General features: G+C 44.2%; 1 protein-coding gene across 1 annotated transcript in view; it reads right to left on the bottom strand.

Moving 5' to 3' along the window:
* Positions 1–9,876: 9,876 nt before the first annotated feature.
* The window catches only part of CTNNA1 (catenin alpha 1), a 244,634-nt gene continuing 226,736 nt past the window's right edge, over positions 9,877–27,774 (bottom strand). The window contains exons 11-17 of the mRNA XM_007938959.1: positions 24,177–24,377; positions 23,483–23,634; positions 20,254–20,364; positions 14,990–15,171; positions 14,733–14,838; positions 12,839–12,973; positions 9,877–10,164 (exon numbers count right to left, since the gene is read on the bottom strand). Coding sequence (XP_007937150.1) covers positions 9,877–10,164; positions 12,839–12,973; positions 14,733–14,838; positions 14,990–15,171; positions 20,254–20,364; positions 23,483–23,634; positions 24,177–24,377 — 1,175 coding nt within the window. The remainder of the gene's footprint in view (positions 10,165–12,838; positions 12,974–14,732; positions 14,839–14,989; positions 15,172–20,253; positions 20,365–23,482; positions 23,635–24,176; positions 24,378–27,774) is intronic.

Raw genomic sequence — 27,774 nt, 5'->3', positions numbered from 1 at the left:
TCATTAAGAGCCAAGAAAAGAGTGCCTAGGGGATATAGTGAAGGGAGCTGGGCCAGTGCTGGGATATTCAACCCACAGCTTGGGTGGGAAAGCTCTTGCCCGCTTGCCCCTCTATATACACACAGAGAGGGCATCAGGGAGCATGAAGCAAATACTCAGACCACAGGTCAACTTTTGGTGTGCCGTTTGTTCTCACTGGCCTCCTCTGGGTCTGTCCTAGTCCCTGAAGCTGACCCTCCAACAGACAGGCAGCAGGGTTTGGGCTCAGGCTGCTTGGGTAGAGGTTCTGCTTTCCTCACCCAGTTCATCCCTGATGATTGTCTGCAGCTCTGAGAAAAGTCCCATCTCTGCCTTACCTGTGTGTGCCATCCTGGGAATCTGTGGCCAAGGGGTGTGACCACAGTTAGGCAAAAAATGGTAATGGGGGGAATGTGGGAGCTGAAGTCACCAGAACTAGGTGATGCAACGTCTTACTGCCAGGGCTTACGGGCTACTTTTCTCTTACTGCTACTTCTCTCCTAAGGTGAGGCTGCTGGGCTCTCAGCCTGATGGCAAGGACTACAATGGGAGGTGACTGACCAACACTCTGTATTGTACTGGCTGGCTGTTGGTTCCTGGATCTTCCACTGGGCTGTACTAGGTCCTCTGTGTGGGAGGATGACAGGGCTGGGGGGCTGGGTGGTGGTCCCAGGTTTCTTGGAGGAGCCAATCACAGTGTGATATGGACTGTGATGGGGGAGGCCTTGGGGCACTGGAGCTGAGAGACCCCTAACCTTGAGGAGGTTAGGCAGGGCCTCCCACAGCAATGATAGCTAAGCTGAGACCTGAAGGATGCTTGAAGAAGAGGCCAAGTGAGGTAGGGAGAAAGTTTCAGTCCCAAGGAGATACCAGGAATGCCTGAGATGAGAGCAGATGGTCTATTTGAGGAACCTACAAATTCAGTGCAGCTAGAGGAAGTGAGGAGGGTGAGGGGCAAGGGGGCCCAAGGTAGAGCTAGCAGGGTTAGTGGGCCAGGTCCTTTAGCACCTTGTCAGCCTTGCCAAGAAATATGTTCTCATCCTGATGGAAGGGATCAAGGGGAAGGTTGTAGGCAGTCTCTTGGCTGCTGCTCATCCATTGGTTCACCTCATCTGATTTAGTGTTACTTTGAGCTAGGCATCATTCTAAAAAACAGAATGGACACATTCCTGACCTTCCTGCCCAACAGGTGTACAGGGGCACAGACCATGAATGCTGAGAGCTATGAAGAAAAATAAAGCAAGGTAAGGGGATGCAGAGTGTTAGGGGCTGTTGTAGATCAAGTGGTTATACAGTATAGGTGCAGTGTGAACAGAGGCCTGAAGGAAGTAAGGCAGTGAGCCATGTGGGTACCTGGGAAAGTGCTGAATAGGGTATGGAATAGCAGAGGCAAAGGTCCTTAGGTGGCCACATGGCTAGGGTGTTTCAAGAAAAGCTCGGAAAGCCAATGTGCCAGAGCAGAGTCAAGGGGACAGCAAGCAGTGAGGCTGGGGAGGTAATAAGGGGAGAGGGGAGCGACTATGGAGGCTGTGGTAGAAACTTCACATTTTTCTTTTGAGATGGGAGCCAATGGAGAGTTTTGAGCAGAGGAGAGACCTGACATGGCTTATAACAGGGTCGCTTCATTGCTGTGTTGTGTATAGATTATACAGAGGCAAGGATGGAGCAAGGAGTCTATTGGAAAATCCAGGTATGACCTAAAGTGGCTTGAACTGGGTGACAGAGGAGGAGTTAAGAAGTGGTCAGATTCCAGATACGTTTTAAAGTTAGAGCTATAGGGATTTGTTACTGATTGAATATGGGGTTGGGAGAAAACAAGAGCCAAGGACGAAGCCTGACTTCAGGCCTTGAGCATATGGATGTGTGGGGAAGATGGAGGGAAGAGTGGGAACAAAGACTGGAGCTTTGGTGGCCATTGATTTTGGACGTGTTTCTACTGAGATGCCAATTGGACATTCAAATGGAGATGGTGAATAGGCAGCTGAGGCAGTCTGGAGCCTGGAAAAGAGGGCACATCTGAAGAGAGAGCACTGGGAGGTGCTGGAGCTGGCTCAGGCCAGCTTAAAGCTGTGGGGTTATAGGAAATACTGTAAGCTGATTGTTATGTATGGCCACTATTAAAAATTAAATGACGTACTTGCAGTAAACCTATATTTAAACAAAGGCAACTTTAAAAAACTAGAAAAAAGAAATTAAATCTGAAGAAAAAGAAGTAATAGAGGAAAAAACCAGTAAAGTTAAAAACAGAAAAACTGAAGAGAAAAATCAATGAAATAATAATAAAAAAAAAAAAACAGTTCTTTGAAAAAATAGAGAAGACACAAATCACCAGTATTGATAATGAAGGGGATATCACTGCAGACCCAGCAAGCAACACAATGATAATAAGGAAATAGTACAAACATTTCTCTGCCCATACATTTGTCAGCTTAGAAGAAATGATGGAAAAATTCCTTGAAAAACATATTGTTAGTCTTCTATTTCTGCTGTAACAAATTACTGCAAACTTAGTGCCTTAAAACGGCACAAACAATCCTCACAGTTCTGTGGGTCAGCTATCATGGGTTAACAAAGTGGTGTTATTATTTTTTTTGTAAATAGCAAGAAGTTGATCCTAGAATTCATATGGAAGTGCACAGGAACCAGAATAGCTAAAACCATTTGAAAAAAGAACAGTTAGAGGACGCACACTGCCTGATTTTAAGACTTGTTATTAAAGCTGTAGTAATCAAGACAGTTTCACACTGGTGAAAGGACAGACACAGGGATCAGTGAATCACTATAGAGATTTCAGAAATAGACACACAGATATAATTAATTGATTTTTGACAAAAGATGCAAAGGAAAGTCAATGGAGAAATGACAGTCTTTTCAATAAATGGTGCTGGAACATTATTGGACATCCATATGCAAAAAAAAAAAATAAAGAACCTTGACCTATACCTCATATCTTACACAAAACAGATTATAGGCCTAAAGATAAAATGCAAATATATAAAACTTTTAGAAGAAAACAGGAGAAAAATCTTTGTGGCACTGAGTTAAGAGTTCTTAGATCTAACACCAAAAACACAATCTATAAAATAAAAAACGGATAAATTGGACTTCATCAAAATTAAAAGCTTTTGCTCTGAAAGATAAGGTTAAGAGAACAAAGAGACAAACCACAGACAGAGAAAATATTTGCAAATCACATACCTGACAAAGGACTTGTACCCAGAATACATAAAGAACCCTCAAAACTTCTCAATAAGAAAACAACCCAATTAAAGAAAAAATGGGCAAAAGATTTAAAAAATCTTGACTAAGAAAACTTCACCAAAAAAGATAAATAGAAGGCAGATAAACACATGAAAGATGCTTAACATCATTACTTGTTAAAAACCAAAAGCAAACTCTGCCATGAAGTCAATTCTGACTCATCGTGTGACCCCCTCTGGGTTTCCAAGGCAGTACATCTTTACGGAAGCAGATTGCCCAGTCTTCCTTCCACGGAGTGGCTGATGGGTTTGAACCACCAACCTTCTGGTTAACCTTAGGCACTACGCCACCAGAGCTCCTTATTACTTATTAAGGGAAATGCAAATTAAAGCTACACACCTACTACAGTGCCTAAAAAAACTCTAAACAAAAACCTGGCTGTACAATATGGGGGCAGGGGTGCCGCACGAACTTCATATATAACGGCTGGTGGAATATCTATACTACCAAACAACGTAGCAGTCTCCCTCCTAGGTATTTCTCCAAGGTCAACAAAAACCTATGCTTGGACAAAAAACGTGTACACAAATGCTTATATGAACTTTAATATTTGGCCAAAACTAAAACATCCATCTGGAAAACAAATGAACAGACTGTGGTACATCCATGCAGTGGGCCATTACTCAGCAACAACAGGAATGGATGACCCATCAGCGCACACAGCAGCATAGATAACTTTCAGATGCACTGCACAGAAAGAGAAAAGCAGACTCAAAAGGCCATATACAGAATGATTTTGTTTATGTAAGACATTCTGGAAAGGACAAGATTCTAAGAGAAGGATGTTGCCAGAAGTCAGGTATAGGGGAGGGGTTGCCACAGTGGGATAGAAATGGTGGTAGACCTGTGATGGTGATTATACGACCATGCGTTTATGAACATTCACAGAATTCTCAAGCAGAATCAGTGTATTTTACTGTATGTATTTTAAAAGTAATAAATTCTCAAAACTCATCCCTTTGTAATTATTTACTGCAGTTTACTATTTTCTGTGCTCTTGAGGTTTTTCCCATGTTGTATCTGTAGAGTGGATGGAAATAACATAGTGGCCCCTTGCTTCTCTTCCTAACTCTACAGTCAAGGACTTCAGGTGAGTCAGTAGCTTGAAATTTAATGTGGTGGTAGTGTTTACACCACAGAAGTTGGGAAATGCTACAAAACATAGCAGGATTTATTGTTCTGCTGATTGTCTAGACTGAAGAAAATGGAGAAAATGTTAATAATGTTGATTAAACTTAGTGTACTGCGTCTACAGCAGAATATTATGAATAGCAAAGAAGCTTGAAGAAATTACAGTATTTGTCAACTATTACTCAGCAAAGAAGTCACTCACTGACAAGTGAAATTCCAAAGTAAGTGATATTCCAACATAGGCTTTTGTTGTTTCACTTGCATCTTACTCCATAAGGTGAACCAACATTCATGTCAGAACTACAACTACTTGTCAGTTGTAACCATAGCTTGGCTTTGAATTCAAGAATTCTGCAAATATCCATGACACCCTTCAGTGAGAATCAATTGACATTAGAATTTACAATAAAAAGTATTGTGTGCTACAGTCTCCTTATAGCAGCAAAATTTGTAACTCTGTGTGTGTGTGTTGCCCCTCATGCCTCTACCCCAGGAGCTGATTAGAAATCTTCCAGCACGCCACTGCCTGGGAGTTGTCAGTCTAGAGGCTGACATGGTTGAGCGTGGCTAGAGATCTAAGCCGCAGCTCAACATTAGAGGTCAAGAAGAGCGAAAGCTGGTAAGGGTGCCAAGGAGCATAGATCCGTGAAGGATGTGGAACTGTGGCCATCTTTAGAGGTATGAGGAGGAGGAGGCAGTGGCCACTGGCATCACGTGCAGGTCAGAGGACTGGAGAGGACTGGGGTGGGCTGGATGAGGCAGGGAGATAGAGCCATGAGTCTGAAAAGCCATCTGAGGAATTTTTTATGAGAGGAGAGAAATAGATTCAAGGGAGGTTTTTATGGATTGTTAACTATGGGAGATATCAGCATGTTATTCTGTGTGCTGGTGAGAAAGGTTCAAGAGGAGGGAGAATTTGATGAGGCAGGAAAAAGGGGATAACTGCAGTGGCAGAAGTCCATGAGGCGGCCAGGGCCTGGTAATAGCCAAGGGGTGACCTCAGCCAGGGTCCTGGAGAGTTCATCTCTCCAAGAGGCAGCAGGCCAAGTGCTGAGGAACATGCAGGGAAGGGGGCTTATGTGGCAGAAACACGAGGGAACTCCCAGTTGATGGCTTCTCAGTGAGCTCCTGGGAGGAGGAAGGCTGGGGAGACCAAGGGATGGTTAGAACCTGGGGGATTTGGAGGACCTGGAGCTTGAAGCTGAGTGGGAGGCTGAGTTGCTTGCCAGCTGCCCCTTGGGTAAAGGGCTTCACCTCTAAGTCACTTTCCTCAGCTTTAAAGTAGCATCTCTCCTATGTTGGTTATAAAGATGAAGTGAGAAGATGCAAGTCAAAGCCTTCATGGGCTCTGGGAGGCCCCAATCATAGCTCCTTCCCTGTTCAGTGTGTGACCCTGGCCTGGGTGAGGGTGCAGCAGGTTGGGCTGGGCAGCTGTGAAGGTGAAGGCTGGAGGGTAAGTTCAGGCCTCTGAAGTGTGTGTCCGGGGCCATCGGGAGCCCCTGCAGGGCAGCTAGCGGGCAAGGAGGAGAGCATACTGGGGATGATGCGCTGTTGCCAGTGTAGGCTGTGGGGAGAGAACTGGAGTTGCAGTCACTATGTGCAGGTGGTGCTGTGTGAAGACGGTGGCGACAGGCTGATGGTGTGGAAGGACCTGGGACTGCTGGCTTCCCCTTTCCTGAGTGGCACGTCTGTCCTGGCTGAGAAGCAAAGAGCCTCAGAATGTGGAGGGGAGGCAATGCAGGCAGTGCCCCCAGTGCGCTGGCCAAGGGGCAGGAACGTAGTTCAACAAGTGTTGTCAAGCACATGCTAGGGACCTTCACTGGATGACGGTGATGACTAATGCTGTCTGTTCCCTGAAGGAACTCTGAGTCAGTCTGGGAGTTCTGGTGCTGTCATGCCATGTGCCAAGGAGGTAGCAAAGGTGAATGACATCCTCACTGAGTCCTGGGGAGAGAGGGAGGGTGTGGGCTGTTTCCTCATGTGGTATATAAGGAGTGACTTGAGGTGATAAGTGAACATTTATTAAAATGCACATCAAGCAGGATTTCACAGATAATGCTTTGGAGGAAGCTGAGTTAAACAATAGGTAAGTCCCTGTGTGAATGATGGTGCTAAGGCTAATGTGAGGAATGGCAAGGTGATGACTGGGGCAGGCAAGTGAAGTAGGAAAGAGTGAGCTGGGTGATGGCTTGAGATGGCCAGGCACTGAATTGCCACATGGCATGGGCAGCCCCCGGAGCACTTCATGCTGAGATTGACTCAGTTGGGTGTGTTTTAGATAGGTTCTTTTGCTGCTGGTAGAAATAGATAATGGAGTCTGGGGCTAAAGTAGGATGATATAGGAGCCGTTGCAGAAACCCAGGTCCAGGGGTAGGGGCTTGGCCTCCACTGGAGGGAAGCAGATGGATGGGGGCCCTAGGGAACAGACAAGATAGGGACTAGGGACTGCTGGAGTGCAGGCTGGGGGACATTCAGTTGAGGCAGCTGGAGACAACATCTGGAGGGACAGTCTTGGAGGGTGACAAACAGATGACTACAAAAGCTGTGACTGTTGTAAGTCAGCAAGGGCAGCAGCCAAGTAAAGGGAGGCCAGGCCTCCTGGGCTCAGCCTCACTGGGGAAAGCAGCTGGAGATCCCAGGTGTAGCCATTCACTCAGAAAATATTTACCAAGTGTCTTCTATGTGGCAGGAAGTGTCCTGCCCTGGAGATTCAGTAATGAGCAAGATCTCCACCCACATTTTCACCAGGGAGAGAGAAATGCTATAAAGAGAGGGCAGGGTAAGGATTGAGAGATTTAGAGAATGACTGTAGTCGGGGATGGTCTTTCTGCTAAGGTGACTTCTGGTGACATACATGGAGTCAATCCAGAAGACAGCACAGAGCTATCTCTGGGGAAAGTGCATTCTGGGGCAAGGCAGGTCCCTGCTTGCTTGAAGCATTCAAGGAACTTCAGGGAGACTAGAGAAAGAAAGAAAGAATAACAAAGAATGTCATGAGAAAAGGCCAGGATGGGGCAAGAAGCCATACTTGCCACTCAGGACAAGTCTTTTACCAAAGGAGATGGAAACTACTGGAAGCTTTGCACTAAGGCAGAGACATGCCCTGTCTTTTGTGTTACAGGGATTATTCTGACTGCCACGTGGAGTAGATGCGGGAGTTTGGGGCAGAGGTCAGGGCACAAGAACATTGCAGGTAGGACTAGTGGGGAGGTGGCTGCAATAATCTAGCCACAGGTGCGGTCCTCCTCCTGGCATTTGTACTCTTGTGTTACTGCAGAAGGGTAGGTCTGTGACCAATAAAACAGAGCAGAAGTGATGATACATCACTTCTGAAATGAGGGTGTAAAAAAGTGCTGTATTGCTGCTCTTGTAGTTAAGTCACTAGAGGATGCCAGCTACCACGTGTGAGTTGCTGTATGGAAAGGCCCATGTGGCTAAGAACAGCCTCTGCCAGCAGGCATGTAAGTGAGCTTAGAACCAGTTCCTCCAGCCCATCAAGCCTTCTGAGACTGTAGCCTCATGAGACACCAAGTCAGAATCAGCCAGCTATGCTACTCCCAGATTCTTGGCCTTAAGAAATTGTGTGAGGTAATAAATGTTTGTTGTTTTGGCTGAATTGGGGAAAGTTTGTTACACAGTAATAGATAACTAATACAATGATGATAGATTCGACCAGGTAATAGTAAACAGAGCAGTGAGATGTTGGCTCCTAGATACATTTCAAGGGTAGAGTTTGATTTGTAGGCATTGGGCCTGAGAAGTGAGGTGACTGATGGTGCCAGCTAGCAAGGTGGGGAAGGCCACAGGGAGGAGGGCTGTGCAGGATAGAGGGCAGAGATGGCAGCACAATATGGAATTGTGGAACATTCAGGAGGCTGTTACACTAGTTCAGTTCAGGGAGGAAATCAGTGTTTGTTTGGATGGTGTAAAGCCAGGAGTGTGGCTGAGACCAGGGGAAGAAGTCCAGGGACAACTTGAGCCGAGGGACAACTTTTTAAGAACTAGGAAGAGGAGGAGAAAGAACATGGAATGCACACCAGAGAAGAGAAAGAAACCACAAGATTGAAGAAATTTTCAGAAGGGGAGTGTTCACCTGGGTCCACTTCTTCTGAGAGGTTGGTAAGATGATCTGAAGAGCAAGCCAATCTGTTGGGCCCTGAGGAGGTAGGCCACCTTGAGAAGCGGGTGGGTTATAGTGGTCAAGATGAGAGCTCCTTGGAATGGGAGTGAGATGGGGATACTTGCTGAGAAGTGATGGGTTAAGGAGTTTTTCTTTGTAAGAAAGTTACGGTCTGGTTGAATGCAGATGGGAATAACTCAGAAGAGAAAGAGGGGAGGATATCCATGGAGAAAGATGCCGCCAATGAGGTGACCTGAAAAAAAGGACTTGCCATATCCCTGCATTAGGGTGATGGATGAGGGGGTGCAGGTGGAGGCACAGTCCAATTCACTGGGGAAGAGGATACCCTGGAAGCCACAGGCTGTGGGCAAATCCAGAAAAGGTTTACTATGAAAGTTACAACTCTACTGGATGGTTGAGAAAATGACTGGCTTCCTAGACTTGCTTTCATAGTGTACTTTATTGGGAAAAGTTAGTTAGTGTAAAAAACATTCAGATTCAAAAAATTTAAATAAGACAGTAAAATTATACCTTGTAGCTATAGTAATCACAAATAAGGTAAAGTCTAAATGATTGCCTAACCAAATACTATTTTGTCAAGCTTCTGTTGCAAGCCCAAGGCAGGAAACACTGCAATTATTAGAAATGAACCCACTGATGAATTTGTATTTGAAGTTGGAAGAAAGGGGAAAAAACACATTCTGATTACAGCATCACAACATTCTAGCTTGGGAAAAAAGCAACCTTATTAATGTCCTGTAGCAGAGTACATTAGTAATTTTAACCATGCATTAAAATTCTCATTTTTTTGGTCATAAAGAGAACAATCCATTTTCTTCATGACACATGATGTTTTACAGAGTTTCATACGGTTTGTCCCTCTGACCTTCCTGGGAACATTTCTTCTCCAGGGACTGCTTTCTAAGACACCCAGTTGCTTACCATGGGTCGTCTTTGGTCATTTAATACCAGGCAAGTGCCTAACTAAGCCTGGGACTGGAGGAAGTATCCCCTCCCTCAAAGCCCTAGTGCACCAGTGAGAACAGGCATTATGGCATAGCCAAGAGGATTACTAACACGTTAACGTGGGATTCTCTTTGGTTATGGAATTCTTTTTATTTATGCTTATAAAAAATATAGCTAGGAATATGCTCCTGAATTCTAAAGCACTTTTGACCGACTTTAAGTATGTCCTTGCAAAATTCACCACCTGGCCAATTTAAAAATTTGCTATTTTCCTGTGGAATCTAACTTAAGTGTTCTAATTAGCAAATACATTTGAGTGAAAAGCAGTAACAGATCTTTAGGAGCCCCAAGGGGGCGGGGGGCAGCTGACAATGACAGACTTAGATGCTGTCCATAGCTTTGAACTCACTGAGGGCCTGCACAGGATTCACGTGCTTCTTCTGAGATGCCCGTTTGATTTTGGTCTGCGTCTCATCCTGTTTTTCTCTCTTCACCAAGGGTTTTTTCTCAGGTGCTTTCATCTTCCATGACACAGCAGGGAGGTTGAGGGAAGCCATGCCCTGAGACTTCTGGTATTTGGTGGAGGCTACATAGGATGCCTTCACCGTCTGCACCACAGCGTTCATCAGGTTCTTGGCTGCCTGGATCAGTGACATGGCACTATCCACCTAAAAGGACAGACAGGTGGTGTGGTAAGAACAGGTCCACCTCTAGCCCAACCTTGTGTATGGATACTGTAGTGCAGGTGAGACCAGGAGCCTGTCAGTGCCTGATAAGTACCACCAGCAACATCACTCCTCCCCATCCAGGACCAGGGTCTGGGCAGGGCCCAAGAATTCCACACTAGATCTCTCCATGGTTAGAAATTTCCCTGAAACACTTGTGTTTTGGATTCTTTGAAGAAGAAACCAAAAACCAAACCAAACTCACTGCCGTGGAGTTGAATCCGACTCATAGTGACCCCTCCTTGGATTTCTAAGGCGGTAGGTATCACTATGGAAATAGATTTCCCAACCCTCCTTCTGAGGAATGGCTGGTAGGTTTGAACTGCCAGCCTTCTGGCACTATGCCACCAGAGGGAAGAGTAATTCAGACATAAGATACCATTACCTTGGGAGTGCCCTCTCCACGTTTCTTATTTACTCAGTTGGAGGAAGATGCCTCTTTTTGGCACTATAACCACAAGCCCCATAAACAGCCACAGAGGAATGGAGTTAGGCCATCCTAGACCTCCCCCTAAAATGCATGTCCTTGTCATATACAAAATAGACACTTCATCACATCATCCTAAAAGTCTTAAATCACGTCCTAAGTCAGAAATATCATCTTCTGAAACATCTAAATCAAATAGGGGTTATTCCATCCTGGGGCAAAATGCCTTATATCTGTGAAATCTAAAATACAAGTAATCTTCCATAATACGATGGTGGAACAGGCACAAGGCAGAGATTTCCATTACAAGTGGGAAAAACTGGAAGCACCCAGCAAGTCCCAAACCCAGCAGAGCACACTACATCAGCTCTTAGGGCTTGAAACTAGTACTCTAGATTCTGGGTGGTGAGGACCCTCAGCCCTGGACTTCAGCTGTCTTCTAGGTTCACTGGGACGGCAACTCAGCTCCCTTGGCTGTGGGCACTGCCCCCCCCCATGCTCTGTCCCTCAGCTCTGCCGATCTCTGAGTGGTTCCAGCATTGGTCCTTTTCTGTTCATGGAGGACAACAGATGTAGTTCCTTTGGCCTGTTTGCTGCCTATAGAATTCCAGAAGCAGACAGTGGTCTTTCCTTCCTTTACTTTTTCAGTCCCCTTCAGTCTAAACTGATGGATTTTCTGGAGATGGTTCAATCCATGAGTAAGAGGCTAATCCCTTTAGCAAAAGACAGTGTAGCCACCTCTGTCCTCAGTCTGTACAACAGAATTTTCCGAATCTCTAAGTTTTGTTTTCCTTTTGCACAGTTAAAAATTAAGTCCATCTCTTTCGTCCTGCATTTTACTATAAAGCAGCAAGGAGAAACCATGTGTGGCCCCTTTAAGATCTTGCTTAGAAATCGCATCAGCTAACATCCAACTTCATCACCACAGCATAACAAGCACTGTCCAATCACATGTTCATTTTCTTTTAAAGTATCACCAGAAGCACATTTAATGTTCCATGTTTCTAGCAACATCTGGTTGCTGGTGCCAAACGTACTGGCTAAAGAGAAAGAGACTCTCTATAGCTCTCCTCACCAGAACTGCCTGATGCCCATAATTCTATCAACAAGTCTCCCCATGGCAACCTCAGCTTTTACTATGAAGTACCTTAAAATTCTTCCAGCATCTACTCATTACTCATTTCCAAAATTGCATACACATTTTAGGATCTGTTAGAGCAGCATCCTTACTTTTCAGAACCAAATTCTGTCTGTGATCTAGTGCTGCTCTAACAGGAATACCACGAATGAGTGGCTTTAACAAACAGAAGTTTATTTCCTCACAATTTAGGAGGTTAGAAGTCTGAAGTCAGAGTACAGCTCCAGGGGAAGGCTCGCTCACTCTGGAAGAAGGTCCTCATCTCTTAGAGCTTCTGTTCTTGGGTGATCTTCATGTGGTTTGGCATCTCTCTTCCCCCATCTCTGCTTCTTTCACTTGCTTAAGATACACCTTACACTAATCTTTCCTCACTAAGAAAACAAAGACAACCATTCCAAAATGGGATTATAACCAGAAGTATAGAAGTTAGGCTTCTAATACACATTTTTAGGGGATATAATTCAATCCATGACAAGCAGCCAAGACACGGTAGAACCTTCCCACCCCCCATGAGAACAGGGATAATCGCTCCTTAGAGATAAGGGCATTTATGTAGCAGATGAAGAACTGGTTTGAGTATCTTTAATATACAAAAGGATTTCTTTCAGAGAATTTCAGTTGGATTAGCAAAAGCCTAGCCTACACCAGGTAAAAAAGTTCCTCTTCCCCAAGGTAAGAAGGGGTCCAGATAGTCACGTAATAAACAGGAAAAGGAACAAATACTCAGACATTTTGAGGGGGTGGAGGAGGTCTAAGAAAGGGAACAAGCTTAATTCATCACTGGGGGAAGGCAGGCAAGGAAGATAAAAATACTCTTCCCAGTGAGTGGCCAGCAAACGAGGAGGCTCCCAGCTATGCCATGCAAAAACAAAAACCCTGCAGTTCAATAGCAGGAAGCAGACTGCAGCCCTGGTTTCCCCCACAATACAGACCCTCAGTTTGAGAGGGTAAGGAGTGAGCAGAGTGTTTAATACAGGCTGCTTTCATTCCTCACACAGTCCACACAAATCCTCACTGACCATCTTTCCTCACAGGTCATAGATAAAACTTACCCCTGAGACAACAAGCTCCCCACCGAGGTTCTGCACCTCAGCCTTGACTTTGCTGCAGATGTTGAGCTGGTGGCAGTAGAGGGCGATGCGCTGCAGGTAGGCCAGCAGGTCCTGCTTGCAGGCTGAGTCTGGGCACTGTCAGGACAGCAAGTTAGCACAAGGCCATTCTGGCTCAAACAACACTCCCACCCATGGCTATTCCAAAAATTCTCCATGGGGCACTACCTTGCTCCCTTTCTCCTTGCTGGAGCAAAGGGAAAGAGATCCGAGTTCTATCATTTCCTGGGGGCAGTCACATCCCTACCCTCCTATCAGCTTGAAGACAGAGGGAAGTGAGGAGTGGTAAGACATTTGTGAACCCCTGATCTTGCTGCATAGTGAATCCTTTCTGACCCTTCCTCACTGACTCCATGACCACAGGAAACTACTAACCTCAAGGATTCTACTGCAGACCTTTCATGAGTATGGAAACCCCTGGCATTTGAAGGAGAGAGAAAGCCTCAGCAAGCAAAAGCCTGGCTATGGGGAAAAGTCAGAATATTTGGAGTTAGATAATAACCCCACAAATATATAGCTCTTCTGCTCAGAGACCCTTTATCTGCTCAATTATGATGCACACTGTAAACACTAGATGAAAGGAGACATTCATTTTGGGCAAGTATGGAAGAAGAGTGAGCAAGCAAAACAAGAAAAGGAGCACCTAGGGACTAAGAGCATGTAGGGAAACTCAAGGCAGAGGGTAGCACTCCCTGAGGCCCATCTTGCTGCCAAAGCTCATGGCTGTGAAGGTGTCTAATTAGGGCAGGCTTAGAAGGTATTACCCCAAAAAAGGAACCTCTCAAATGCTTACAACAAAATTCTTTTTTCCTGTGAGGCTGGGACACAGTGAATGACAGTGGTATATATAAGACCGTCAGAGAGGCCTTGCAGACCATGCTAAAGACTGCATTTTATTCTAAGAAGCTAGTGCAGGATTTTGAGCAGGGCTTAGCCCTGTGTGTGTTGCATTTTAAACTTGACTACTAACCAGAAGGCTGGCTGTTCAAACCCACCAGCCACTCCTCAGAAGGAAGGTTGGGCAATCTACTTCCATAGTGATACTGCCTCAGAAACCCAAGAAAGGGTTGCTATGAGTTGGGTCTGACTCGACAGCACATAACAACAACACACAGATGAGCATGTCGGGTCTGTTCAGAGTATGAATTGGAAAGGAAAATGTGGGAAATCAGAGGTTCTTGTAGTTCAGCAAGGTGCAACAGAGCTGGCTGTAGAAAGCAAAAGACTGGATGGTGTCAAGCTACCTCTGGCCAGTAGATGCAACAGCCTTGGTATTGGACTGCACCAAAGAGGAGAGTCAAGGCTTGAGCACTGAGAGACAGCTGCCATACATGCTGCAGCCCAGATGCAGACAGAAAGGCTAATACTACAGGTTAAAACTGTACAGAAGAAACAGCAGCTCTGATAGTGACTCTTAGTACTTTAAAGGAAATGTGTTATAAAACTTCCACAATTGTTTTAGGTATCAGAATGAAGGAATAATGGGGTGAAGGCTGTGCTGGGGACACGGTGCCAACATCACAGAAGCCTGTTCCCTACTGGCAACTGAGCTGATTCTTATAGTGAGTTTAAGTTCTGAAAACAGTAGAAGCCTTTTTTTAGCTGTCAATCAATGGAAAATTTCAGAATATACACACCTGCTTAAGAAATGTACTCTAATGCAAACTGGACCTAACTCACAAGACTTGTCAAAGAAAAAGCAGGAATTCAGAAATCCTTAAAAATCTATGCTGGTATTCATCAAGTAAGTTGGCAAGAAGAGTGTCTGAAATGAGTGAGAAGAACGCTAAGGCCCAGGATGAAGCTTAGAGACCTATGTGACTAGTCTGTCACTCACATGGTCTGCGATGGTACGGCCAAGCTTATCCATCCTGGAGCCTGCCTCAGCAATCTTCTTGGCAGCACTGATCACATCGGAGGTATTTTTGAGTGGTCCTTTACCTCTGTAAAAAGACAATAAAAAGCATGGTACACAGAGCCCCTTGGAGCTAAAGCATGGTACACAGAGCCCCTTGGAGCTGGAGAACATGGACTGTCTACACAATGGCAGGCCTTGTGGTGGGGAGAGCTGCCCTGGTACAGGGTGCTGCTCACCGGGTGAAATCAGTCATCTCCATCATAATCATGCACATCTGCTTGGCCAGCACAATGATGTCATTGCCACTGTCATCCCACTTGGACACTTCAGCATCCAGCTTGCTCTTTTCTTCCTGGAAGCTGGCAACCTGTTCCGCAATCTTTGCTTTCTGCTCCTGGGGAAGCTGAGCCATGATCGCCTGAAATCAGAAGCACAGAATATGAAGTCCTCATAGTACATTAGCCAAGAACATTTCCAACTGCCAATCTATGACATACGTAGGATAATGCTTTAAGAGATCTCCTCTTGCCTGAAGGGCTGTTTCTTCTCATCTTGCGCCATGTTTCTAGCAGCTGGAATCACCGACCCACTTCTAAGAACATACTCTAATGTGGAGGGAAATGGAGTGGGAGGGGTAGAAGGCTAACGTGGAAGCTTCCAGATCACACCTGTGCAGGGACAGAACCCTGCTTACCTTCATTGTCACAGTTTCAGCCTCTACTTCCTGCAACGAGCAGAGTGAGGGAGAGAAGGGGCACTGGGTCATCTCACTGGTGGTCTCTGAATGGACACTTCCCTGGCCCACATTTGACTTTAAAGTTGCACTTTTTGAGATGAACAGGAAATAGTTTGTTTTTTTTTTAAAAAAAAAATAAATGTTGACAAGGGAATGCAGAGGAGAATTTGCTGAGAAATACACATTTTGGCTACCTGACACGGTATTTAAATCTTATGAAAACAGCACTTGGATGTCAGGGCCCCACAGATTCTGAGGATGGAGGCTCCTCCCCACTTTTGCCTGCAAAGAGGCCTAACCACACTCACTGTTCAAAATTTTCTAAGAAATAAAAAAAAAAAGAAAAAGACTCCTTGGAAATAATTCATGGCATTCTCCCAAAACATAAATGCTATTGATTAAAGATAAAATGAGTCAAAGGAATGCAATGGTTCTGATGAGTTTTCTTGAATGCACCACATAAAGCAGTGTTTCTTTTTAATCCATGAACAGTTATTTCATTCCCACAAAATCACTGGGATGGGCAAAAGCAGCCATCTTTTTTAGAGTTTCACAAGCCTATTAACATTCTGTTGACAGGATCTCAGGGATCTCCCTACTCAAAGCTCGGCCTACACTAAAGGGCCAGGGCCCAGGAGAAAAGGCTTGTGTTCCTGCCATGGTCTCAGCTGAGGAGACAATGTGGAAGAATCTACAACTGACTTTTCTCCAGTTATTGTGATGTTGCTTACTCATCCACTTATGAGGATTTGTTTTCTTTATGCAAAGGTATAATCCACACTGAAAGCTGTATTCTTTGTTATTTACCAGTAAGTGCTTCAAATCTTCTTCACTTTTAGCAAAAGGCAAGTTGTTAATGAGTCTTCCTTCAGTCCTTATGCCACATTCTTCATGTAGTCCAGCTTCTCGGATTATTTGCTCACCATATGGATCAAATAAGTATGGTAAAAAGATACAACCCTGATGCACTCCCTTTCTGATTTTAAACCATACATTATCCCCTTGTTCTGTTCAAATGACAGCCTCTTGATCAAAAAGTACAGGTTCCTCATGAACATAATTAAGTGTTCTGGAATTCCCATTTTTCTCAATGTTATCCATAATTTGTTATGAGCCACATAGTCAAATGCCTTTGTACAGTCAATAAAACACAGGTAAACATCTCTCTGATATACTCTGCTTTCAGCCAAGATCTATTAGCATCTGTGTCATGGTTAAGTTTGTGTATCAACTTGGCTGGGCCTGGTTGAGTGGCTGGGCAGCTGGAGGTAGTTATTCCCCATGATGAGACAGACAATCAACTCCATGGTAGGATCTACCACAAGCAGCTGACTAGCTGCCTTTGGGACGTGGTTTGCTTCCCGCAAATAAGAAACAGCTTTGGAAATGTTCTCTAGCTTATGGCACACTTGAACCCTACATGTAGCTGTGTCGTTGTTCAACAGCCTGCCATCCTCTGCCAACCTTGCGACTTTCAGTGACCTTGGATTAATGGCCTGCTGCGAGATTTGGTAACTTCAGGACTGTGACTTTTTACTTGTCAACCTTGGGCTTGTCAGCTTCAGCAGGCAGCAGCTGAGTGAAGAAAAGCCTCTAGCTCCAGTGGGCCGGGAGCAGGAGGCAGAGCTGAACCCAAGGTTGAGGGGCTTTCACACAGCCCCTAGAGCCTGGCACTTTGAACTTGGACTTCTAGCCTCCCAAACAGTAAGAGAATAAACTCCCGTTTGTTCAAGCCATCCCATTTGTGATATATTTCTGTCAGAGAGGCACTAGGTAACCAGAACAATCTGCAATGACATCTTTTCTTCGACATCCTCTTCTGAATCTGGCTTGAATTTCTGGGAGTTTCCTGTCAATGTACTGCTGCAACCATTTTTTAATTATCTTCAGCAAAACTTCACTTCCATGTGATGTTAATGCTATTGTTTGATCATTTCCACATTCTGTGGGATCACCCTTCTTTGCAACGGAAACAAATATGGATCTCTTCTAGTCAGCTGGTCAGGTAACTGTCTTCCAAATTTCTTGGCATAAATGAGTAAGTACCTCCAGTGCTGCATCTGTTTGCGGAAACATTTCAATAGGTATTCCGTCAGTTCCTGGATCCTTGTTTTTCACCAATGCTTTCAGTGATGCTTGAACTTTGTCCTTCAGTACCATCAGTTCTTAATCATATGGGCAAAATACTGAACCTACAACTGACTTCTGTTTACCTCTTAAAATGCTGAGCACTGACTAATTCTATTTAGTACAGTGACTCTCTGTATTCTTCCATCTTCTTTTGATGCTTCCTGCATCATTCGGTATTTTGCCAATAAAACCAATAAACCAAACCCACTACCACTGAGTTTATTCTGACTCATAGTGACCCCCTTTGTGTTTCCCAGGTGGTATATCTTTACGGAAGTAGATTGCCCCATCTTCCTTCCACAGAGTAGCTGGTGGGATTGAACCACCAACCTTCTGGTTAGCAGTCAAATGCCTTAGGCACTGCACCACAAGAGCTCCTTCTTTTGCCCACAGAATCCTTCAATATTACAAAACTTAAAGCTTTAGTTTTTTCTTCAGCTCTTTCAGCTTGAGAAATATCGAGCATGCTCTTCCCTTTTGGTTTTCTAATTCTGGGTTTTTGCATATTTTATTATAATACTTTGTCTTCTCAAGGCACCCTTTGGAATTTTCTTTTATTTCATCATCTCTTCCACTCGCTTTACTCTCCATTCAAGGGCACGTTTCGGAATCTCTTATAGATATCCATTTTGGTCTTCTGTTCCCTTCCTGTCTTTTCAATGACCTTTTTCTTTCTTCATGTCTGATATCCTTGATGCCATCCCATAACTCACCTGGTCGTCTTTAGTCACTGGTGTTCAGTGCATCAAATCTATTCTGCAAATGGTCTCTAAATTCAGGTGGGATACAATAAAGGTCGTATTTTGGCTCTATTGAACTTGTTTTAATTTTCTTCAACTTCAACTTACATATAAGCAATTGATGGTCTGTTCCCAGAGTTAGCTCCTGGCCTTTGTTCTGAAAATACTAAGTTTCTCTATCACGTTTTTCCACAGATGTAATTGATTTGCTTATTTTGTATTCCATCTGATGAGTTCCATGTGTATAGTCACCATTTACATGGTTAAAAAGAGGTACTTACAATGAGTAAGTTGTTAGTCTGCAAAATTCTATCATGCAGTCTCTGGTGCCATTTGTTTCACTAAGACCATATTTTCCAACTACTAATGCTTCTTGTTTGTTTTGAACTTTCTCATTCTAATCACTAGTAATTGTCAATACATCCTGACTGCATGTTTGGTCAGTTTCAGATTGCAGAAGTTGGTAAAAATCTTCAATTTCTTCATCTTTGACTTGAGTAGCTGGTGCATAAATTTGAATAATAGTATTAAGTGGTCTTACTTGTAGGCATGAGGATATTATCCTATCATTGACAGCATTATACTTCAGGCTAGACCTTGAAACATTCCTTTTCATGAAAACATTCCTTTTCATGATGAACGTGACAGCATTTCTCTTCAATTTGTCGCTCCCAGCATAGTAGATCATAGGATTTTCCAAATCAAAATGGCCAACACCAGTCCATTTCAGCTCACTAATTCCTAGGATATTGATCTTTATGCATTCCATTTCATTTTTGACAAGTTCCAATTTTCCTAGATTCCTACTTCATGCAGTAACTTTTCTCATTTTGAGCCATGCCACATCACCAAATAAGGTCCCAAAAGCTTTACTCTATCTACATCATTAAGGTGACTCTACTTTGAGAAGGCCACTCTTCCCCAGTCATTTTTTAAGTACCTTTCAACCCAAGGGGCTCATTTTCCAGCAGTTTATCAGCAGGTCTTCAGTGGCCAGTTTTTTTCAGAAGTAGACCACCACTTTCTCCTTCCTCACCTGTCTATGAATTTGTCATGGATTTCACTTTACTGAGATACACATTTAATGGCTATGGAAGCAGCAATCAAAAAATCAGACGATGTACTGCACTGCAGTAAAACACCTGGTTGAAGTGCTAGAGTCAAGATGCCACTTTGAAGACTTAAGAAGCACCTGACCTAAGCCATTAATACTTTAAGCTTCATATACATGTAAAAGACAGACAGTGAATAAGGAAGACTGAAGAATTGATGCATTTGACCTCTGGTGTTGGTAAAGAATGTTGAAAATATCATGGACTACCAGATGAAAGAATAAATCCGTCTTAGAAGAAGTACAGCCAGAATGCTCCTTAGAAATGAGAATGGACAGACTTCATCTCGCATACTTTGGGTATGTTTTCGGGAAGAGACCAGTCGAGAAGGGTATCATGCTTGGTAAAGCAGAGGGTCAGTGAAAAAGGGAAAGACCCTCAATAAGATGAACTGACACAGTTGCTGCAATGATGGGCTCAAACATAGCAAAGACTGTAAGGATGGTACAAGACCGGGCAGTGTTTCATTCTACTGTACACAGTGTTACTATGAGTTGGAATCAATTCAACGACACCTAACAACAACACAACTGAACAGCAGATACCACAACTTGGTCAGCTTCAGTCCTAATGCAGGAGAAATTCATATGGTTTTCAGTGACCAATTTTTTCAGAAGTAGATGGCCCCGTCTCTCCCAGTCTTAGTGTAAAAGAGGAAAAATGGTCTTCTGGATACTGAGAGTTACTGTTTTTTTCTGGAAAAGACAAACATTGGCCTGACTAGGACAGGGAGCAAGGCCAGGCTCTGCAGATGCCCACCTCTCCAAAGGGCATTTTCTTACCCGGGCACTTTGGCCAGCTATCAGCTGATCATCTTCTGTCTGGACGCTTGTTCTACTTCTGACATCAAAATCTTCTGTCTCAAAGTCAGAGTCATCCAACTCCTCGGGGGTCTGCCAAAACAGAGATCATGACTCAAACACAACCTGAACCTCCATGTTCCTGCCTCTGAGCCTCAGACCACCATACTCTTTTACCTGCTACTAACACCCATTAACAGAGACCACCCCCCACCCCTCATGACCACTGCTGCTGGCCCTAAACCAGAGGCCTAGAGAAAGGCCCAGTGAGTCCATGGGGGAAGAATATGAAACCTGGCTCTAGACACCACACCTGATCAAATTCTGGATCTTAATATGTACTTTTCCAATACTCTGGGTCTGAGGTCTGCTTCACGGATGCACAGGCCAGCGGCCTGTCAGATGGCAGGTGTGGCACCTCACCAGCACTTCCCAAACAGCCTGCACTCTTTTACAGGATGAGGGCTTCACTTTCAACCACTGAGTCAAGAGTCTCTTACTTTATATGATACAAAATTTTCACTACTTAATGTACTTCTCCAACACCTGGGGAATTAAGGAGATTCTTACATTTTTCTCACTTTATGACAAGGAGAAAATTAAATGAATTAAATACTGAGTCTTATATTAGGGAACCAAAGTATGCTTTGAAGAATAAAAATAGGCATTGCTTTTTCTTAAATAACTTTTCTCGAAGAAAAAGATAACATGGCAGGGAAAGGCTGAGTAAATACTAAAGGGACTGATTACTGGTTCTAGCTCTTTGCTCTAATTATGAACTAAGATTCTTATTTTGCACAAATGACTGGCCTCTCATGATTAGCTGCTGACTTGAAATATAAAATCATCGTTTCTGGAAGTTAATCTGTACAGGGTGCAACTGTTGCAGGTGCAACAGTTGGAGTTGGTTGTAGGCCCTGCCAGCAGGCCTGTTACACTGCATCAGTACCTAATCCAGGCCCTGCTCAAGGGCCTGAAAGGATATGTGAGAACACACTCAGAAATCACCAAAGGTACCTTAGAGGTTTGTACAAGAACGGAGGCTAGACATCTATTCTTGGATCCACACGGGTACTGATGGGCCACAGAGTACATGTCTGTGCAAAGTCCTGGAGTCCTGCTGACTTGGTAACTCATTTTAATACTGGGCTCACAGATACCTTTCAAGTTTTGGTATGTACTACATCTGTTAAGAAGCTTCTTCAAGGATTATATAACATCATCTCTACTTCCTGACCTCCCTCAATAGCCCATCATGGATATGTGGTGTGAGACAAAAACAGGAACTTTCAGTGGTGAATCCAAGTTTATGGCCTGCGCATGTGGAAGGACAGAGCTGCCATTATCTGACATGTCAAGACTGTGAATGAAGCAGGTTAAAGATAGAGAAATTAGGAGCTGAAGCATAAGCCTGAAATGTCTATCAGACAATGAAGTAGAGAGAGAATAGACAAGTTGGCCAGACAGCACAGAACTCAGAGTCAACATCTAGAAGGCAGTCTCAAGGCTTTACACACTATGGTAATGAGCACAGCAAGAAAAGGGGTCAAGGATTTTGCCATGTGAACAAATATGTTAACAGGCTTAAAAGATGAAGAGAAAGTAGCAAAGGATACTAAGAAGGAGGTAAGCCAAGAGAGAGAACTTTTTTCCTTATGCTTAGAGAAAAAAAGAGCATATTTGTATGCTTGGTCAAGGGCTGGATGTATGCGGGTAAACGGCCAGAGCAGAGAGTGTGATCTCATGCCCCAGCAGAGAGGAGGCCCTTAGCCCACAGCACCAAGAGGCCCACCCATGGAAAGAGGAGGCAGCAGAATATACAGGGACAGTAGGGACAGATGTTACAGCTGCTTCAGTGAAAGAAGGAACAAGAGGATGGGGACATAGGTGTGTAGGCTCAAGTGCAGGAAGGTATTAAATGGTCACAAGCCTAGGATGTGTGTGAATCACAATCCTAGTGAAAAGCAACTCTCCTCTGCAGAGCATGTTACAGAAAGCAAAGCCAACTCGACTGGAGGCACTACATCCATGATCTTAGGTCCTTCCGCACAGTCACACTATGGTCGGTCTTCGATTCTTAAATCCCAAAGCCTTTCACTTAAGATACTCAACAACTCTTCCTTACCACTAGGGTTTCCTTTGTTCTATTTCTAGGTATCTGTCCACATGGAAAGAATTTGGGAAAATAGGGCTATGTACATTAGCACTGGTAAATGGGACCCAGGGATCCTGTCACACCACCAAAGGTTATGTCTTGGGCTCAGTTAGGTCTTTGCTTAAACACTGGTTCTTCATTAGTGCGGCAGCAGGAACAAAGAGACCCAAGTCTACCAACAGTGGAATAGTATCCCTGCCTACTTTGGGAGGTCTGACTAGCTATCTATGAAGGCTGAAATGAAACTACTGTGGCCTGACTAGGTCAGTAGCATAGCAAAGTAGCACCAATGCAGCAGGCAACACCTGTTCCCACTGTCACTCTGAAGGTACACCAGGGCCTGCCCCAAGACCTGGGAGGTAGCCAGGTGGACCTGGGGAACATTTTCACAGGTCCTACTCTCAGCTTCAAAAACAATGTGCTTATAGTAAGAGCTGCATGCAAAGGGTCAACTACTCAGGGAAAATCACCCTGGAACTCCATCACAGAGGGCTTGATAGTTTCAGAAACTCCTTTGTTCACACTAACCTAGAGGGGACCCTAGACTTCCCCTTAAGCATTGAGAACAATTGCCCAGCACTAGGCCTCATGCTAGAAATGTACCGTCAGGGGCTGACACAGCCCTTTATCCTCAACCTGAACACACTGAAGTTCTACCAAGAAATGCCTGCAGCCACTTTGAGAAGGATGATCCGTGTGAAGAATAGCTTCTACTTATAATAGGAAAATATTCCCTTCTCTGAAATTAAGTTGAATCTTTATTTTCTGTGGTTTCCTTCTAACTCAAACTGAAGCCTCATATTGTGATATTTGCTCTAAATTAAATCCTCAAGGCCAACTCATGCGAGTTCCTCTTCTCAGCCCAAGTTTGGGCTCTAACTTGCAACCAACAGTCACTTTAGACAACATAATTAAATATATCTCATTCTAAAAGCTTTAGATTCATGGTTTTAATATACTGCCACCACATCTGCTGAGTTCCAGAATGATGCATTGCTCAAGTTTAGCAAATGATAAGAAAGAAGCTGTTAAAACATCTGAAATGCAGTTACTCACCCTTATCATCAACACTGCTTTCCTGATGTCCCTGATGCCATCGTACACCAGGCGGGAGGCATCAATAAACTCGTTCTCATCCATGGGCTGGGCAGGGTCTGAGCTGAGGGCTTCCACAGCTGCTTCAACTTGCTCAGTGAAACGCGGCATGACTGCAGAAAGAGGAGCGTGGAAGACCCTGCTGGCTGAGCAAACGCCACCATCCCACCAACCCTCCCTAAATCCCTCAGGCCGACAGAAAAAGGCAAGGTTTATGATGAAGAGCCTCTGTTTCTACCATGTGAAGGGTATTTATGGTTGAAATAGATGAAGTACAGTATTTTATAAACACTTGAGTCATTTTGTCTCTGACTAGATTCTGCAATACAGGGTTTAGATGGTTGAGAACTTGAAGTACAATTAACCAGAGGCCATGTTTAAGAATAGGGCCCTCTTAATTTAGTATTTATTCAGTAACAGATTTAATATTCAGAAGTTCATCTTAAATAATGTGTAAACAATTAGCCCCATGATTACTCATAATTGTGCAAAAAAAAAGTGTGCTTGTAAGATCTTTATCAGACTTCTCACAACTCTGATGTTTCACCCAGAACCCTTGTCTTATGACCAAGTCCTGGTTTCTAACTTCCTACAGGATGACCTCACCCTACTTACGCTGCCTGTGACAGTACTGGACAGGGAGGAGCCCCCACACCTGTATTGGAAAGCAGCTTGGTGGCCTCTAGCACCTTCTCCGTGTAGACCCCTGGCTCATAGTTGTCCATCTCTGATGTGACCACGTGAATGACCCGGGCTGCTCGGCCTCGAATTGCACCAGCTGTGCGATCCAGCCCATCCACATCTTTTTCTTGCAGAGCAATGACACATTTGTTCACATCTTCCAAAATGTGATTCTCTGGGCAAAAAGAAAACTTAAGTGAGGGAGAAGGTTTTCCACTTGGAAGATAACAGCTTGAGCTGGCACCTGTCATTTCTTGAGTGCTTACTCTGTGCCAGCCACAGTGCCAAAAGCTTTACATGTATCATTCATTTCACTGAAGAGACTAGGTACACTGTTGGATAAACTTTCCCACAGACACTCAACCTTAATCACCCCTAAGAACAATCTTCAATCCAGGGTGTTTTTTTTTTTTTTTTTTTTAAAGTCCATTTCTGAGGCACATTTCCATAGGCCAGCTCAAAATTCAGATCACAGAAACCTTAGTAACTTCTCTTTCCTCTTAAATAATTTTGACTGACCTTATATTCTATAACTTAAATTGGAAAAACAAAAGTTCACTACAAGGCTTTTTTATCCTCACCATCCCTGCTGCCACTGATGCCAAGAATGTTCAAACAATCTACCAATAAGCCAGAACAGCCCTGGGATAGGAGAAGGTGTTAGAAAGACTCCTCTGGAGGGCCTGGAGCCCATATGAGGCAAAACATTTAGTAACCTTCTCACTGAGAACTCATGGTAAGCCACTGGGCCAATTACAACACTTACAGAGTCCCTAGTGGCACCTACCAGTCTTAAAACTCGATTTTGGAGAACTCACCAAAACTATTTTCCCTCAAAGTAACAAACCTGACACTGGATTCTGGCAACCCGAGGGCAAAGAATTCACTTCAAACTCATCTGTAATCACAAGGTGGAAGCAACCAAAATATCTAAGACTGGGCCAATGAATTCTGACCCTCCATTACTTAGTAGGGTACTGTGTGGCCATTAAGATAGATGAGCTAGAGCTGTACAGGCAGACAGAAAATGGGAGAGGAGAGAGGGAATGTTCTTATCACCCAGGACTGCAGAGGCCACTAGCAAACAGGCAAACAACAAGGCTCTGACTCATGCAGGAGGTGTGGGACACAAAGAAAGCACCCTGGGGATTCACCGGGTCATGTCCTTCCCATTCGGAAATGAACTTCTTCAAGATATGTCAGAACACTTAGAAGTAGTGTCTATTAAAAACATCCTCACTCTGACCCTACAGATTAGGAAAAAATATTTGGCAATGACACAACTAACAAGAGACTTATGTCTAGAATTTATAAAAACTCCAACACCTCAACAACAAAAAGACAAATAATCCAATTAACAAATGGGCAGTAGCCATGAATAGACACTTGACCAAAAAGGATATTCAGGTGGCCAACAAATATAGGAGAAACAGAGTCATTACACATTAGCGAGATGCAAGTCAAAACAACAAGATACCATCTTGCCCCAGCACTAGTAGCAAAGTTCAGTAAGAGAGAAAATAACAAATGCTGGTGAGGATGTGGAGAGAGTGGGACTCTCATACACTGCCGGTGGGACTGTAAAATGGTGCATCCACTGTGGAAAGCAGTACGGCGATTCCTTAAAAAGCTGGAATTAGAACTACCATTTGACCTAGCCATTTCACTACTAGGTATATATCCTAAAGAAGTGAGAGCCAGGACAAGAACAGATATATGCACACCCATGTTCATCACAGCGCTATTTACAACAGCCAAAAGATGGAAACAACCTAGGTGTCCATCAACTGAAGAATGGATAACCAAACTATGGTACATACACACAATGGAATACTATGCAACCCTAAAGAACAATGTAGAATCTGCAAAAACCTGCATAATGTTGATGAACTTGGAGGGCATTATGCCGAGTAAAAGAAGTCAATCACAGAAGGACAAATATTGTATTAGTCCATTATTGTAAAAAGTCAAAGAAAGGTTTATAAATGGAAGGAAACTTTCTTTGTTGGTTACCAGGGGTAGGAGGGGAGGGAACACTGTTAGATAGAGAGACAAGTGTTGATTTGGGTGATGAGAAGGGCAATGTACCAAATGTGAGTGATCAACATGTTGGCACTGAAGAAGAGGAAACCATAGAGAGGAACATGGGAGGTACAACAACAAAGATGAACCCTTTTGCGCATACAGTACTGTGTTGGATATATGGGTGGATAAATGGGTGGACAGGCTGAACTATTAGGTATGGCTATGCAGGGGGGAGTGTACCTAAGACCATGTATAGCGTTGGCAGAAAATGTTTCTACAAGTGTATTGCTATGTTCTGACAAAGAACAAGGTTATAGTCACTTCTGAGCCACAGCCAGCTACCCAGAGAGAGCGGACCTGTGAGCTCGGGACCATAGTCGCAAGGGACATCAAGCTCAACTGGCATAACAAACTACACAAAACACTGTTCCACATCCTACTTTGGCGAGTAGTGACTGGGATCTTAAAAGCTTGCAAGCAGCCATCTAGATGCAATGGATGGGTCTCTCCACATCCAGAGCAAAGAAGAATGAAAAAAACCAAAGATTCATGGAAACAACAGTCCAAGGAACTGGTACTCTATGCGATCCTCAGCCTATAGGACTATGAGACCAGAAAAACTAGATAGTGCCTGACTACCACTGTCAACCACTCGGAGGGGGACTCACGTAGGAGATCCTGGACAGGCTGGGAGAACAATATGAAACAAAACTCAAAATCACTGGAAACAAAAAGGGACCAGGTTTGCTGGTCTGATAGAGCCTGATGGAACCACTGAGACTATGGACCCTAGCTGCCCTTCAAGTCTAGAATGGAACCTAGTCCTGTGGCTTCCAGCCAAACAAAAGGCGTATGAGGTGAACATTTACACTAGCTAGATACACTCCTGGGGAGCTTTGGTGGCATAGTGCCTAAGGCACTTAACTGCTAACCAGAAGGCTAGAGGTTCAAACCCACCAGCCACTCCTCAGAAGGAAGGCTGGGCAATCTACTTCTGTAGTGATACAGCCTCCGAAACCCCAGGCAGGGTCGCTATGAGTCAGATCTGACTTGACAACAGTGTGTTTGGTTCTTTTTAGATATCCTCCTTGGTGAGAACAATCATGGGAGAATAGAAGGGCAGTGTATGTACAGGGACATAGCTTAGGGGGCAGGAGTGCATGGAAGGAAGAACACAGGGAAGAGGTAATAACTATGAGGACAAAGTGGGAGGGGAGCTGTTGCACTGTGGTAAATTGTAATCAGTGTCATGAGACAAAGTGTATGTGAACTGCTGTACGGAAAGTGAATTTGCTCTGTAAACTTTCACCCAAATGACCCCCCCAAAAAAAAGGTCCTCACTCTCTTAAACCAAGTTGCTGTTGTTGTTGTTAGGTGCCGTCGAGTCATTTCCGACTCATAGCGACCCCATGCACAGCAGAATGAAACACTGCCCAATCCCACACCAGCTCCACGATCCCTGCTATACTCGAGCCCATCATCGCAGCCATCATGTCAATCCATCTCGTTGAAGGCCTCCCCCTCTTTCATCGACCCTCCACCCTACC

Source organism: Orycteropus afer, unplaced genomic scaffold (genome assembly GCF_000298275.1).
Source record: "Orycteropus afer afer isolate SDZICR_OR568_19922 unplaced genomic scaffold, OryAfe1.0 scaffold00056, whole genome shotgun sequence".
Classification (NCBI taxonomy): Eukaryota; Metazoa; Chordata; class Mammalia; order Tubulidentata; family Orycteropodidae; genus Orycteropus; species Orycteropus afer.
This window is presented reverse-complemented; position numbering and strand designations above follow the sequence as displayed.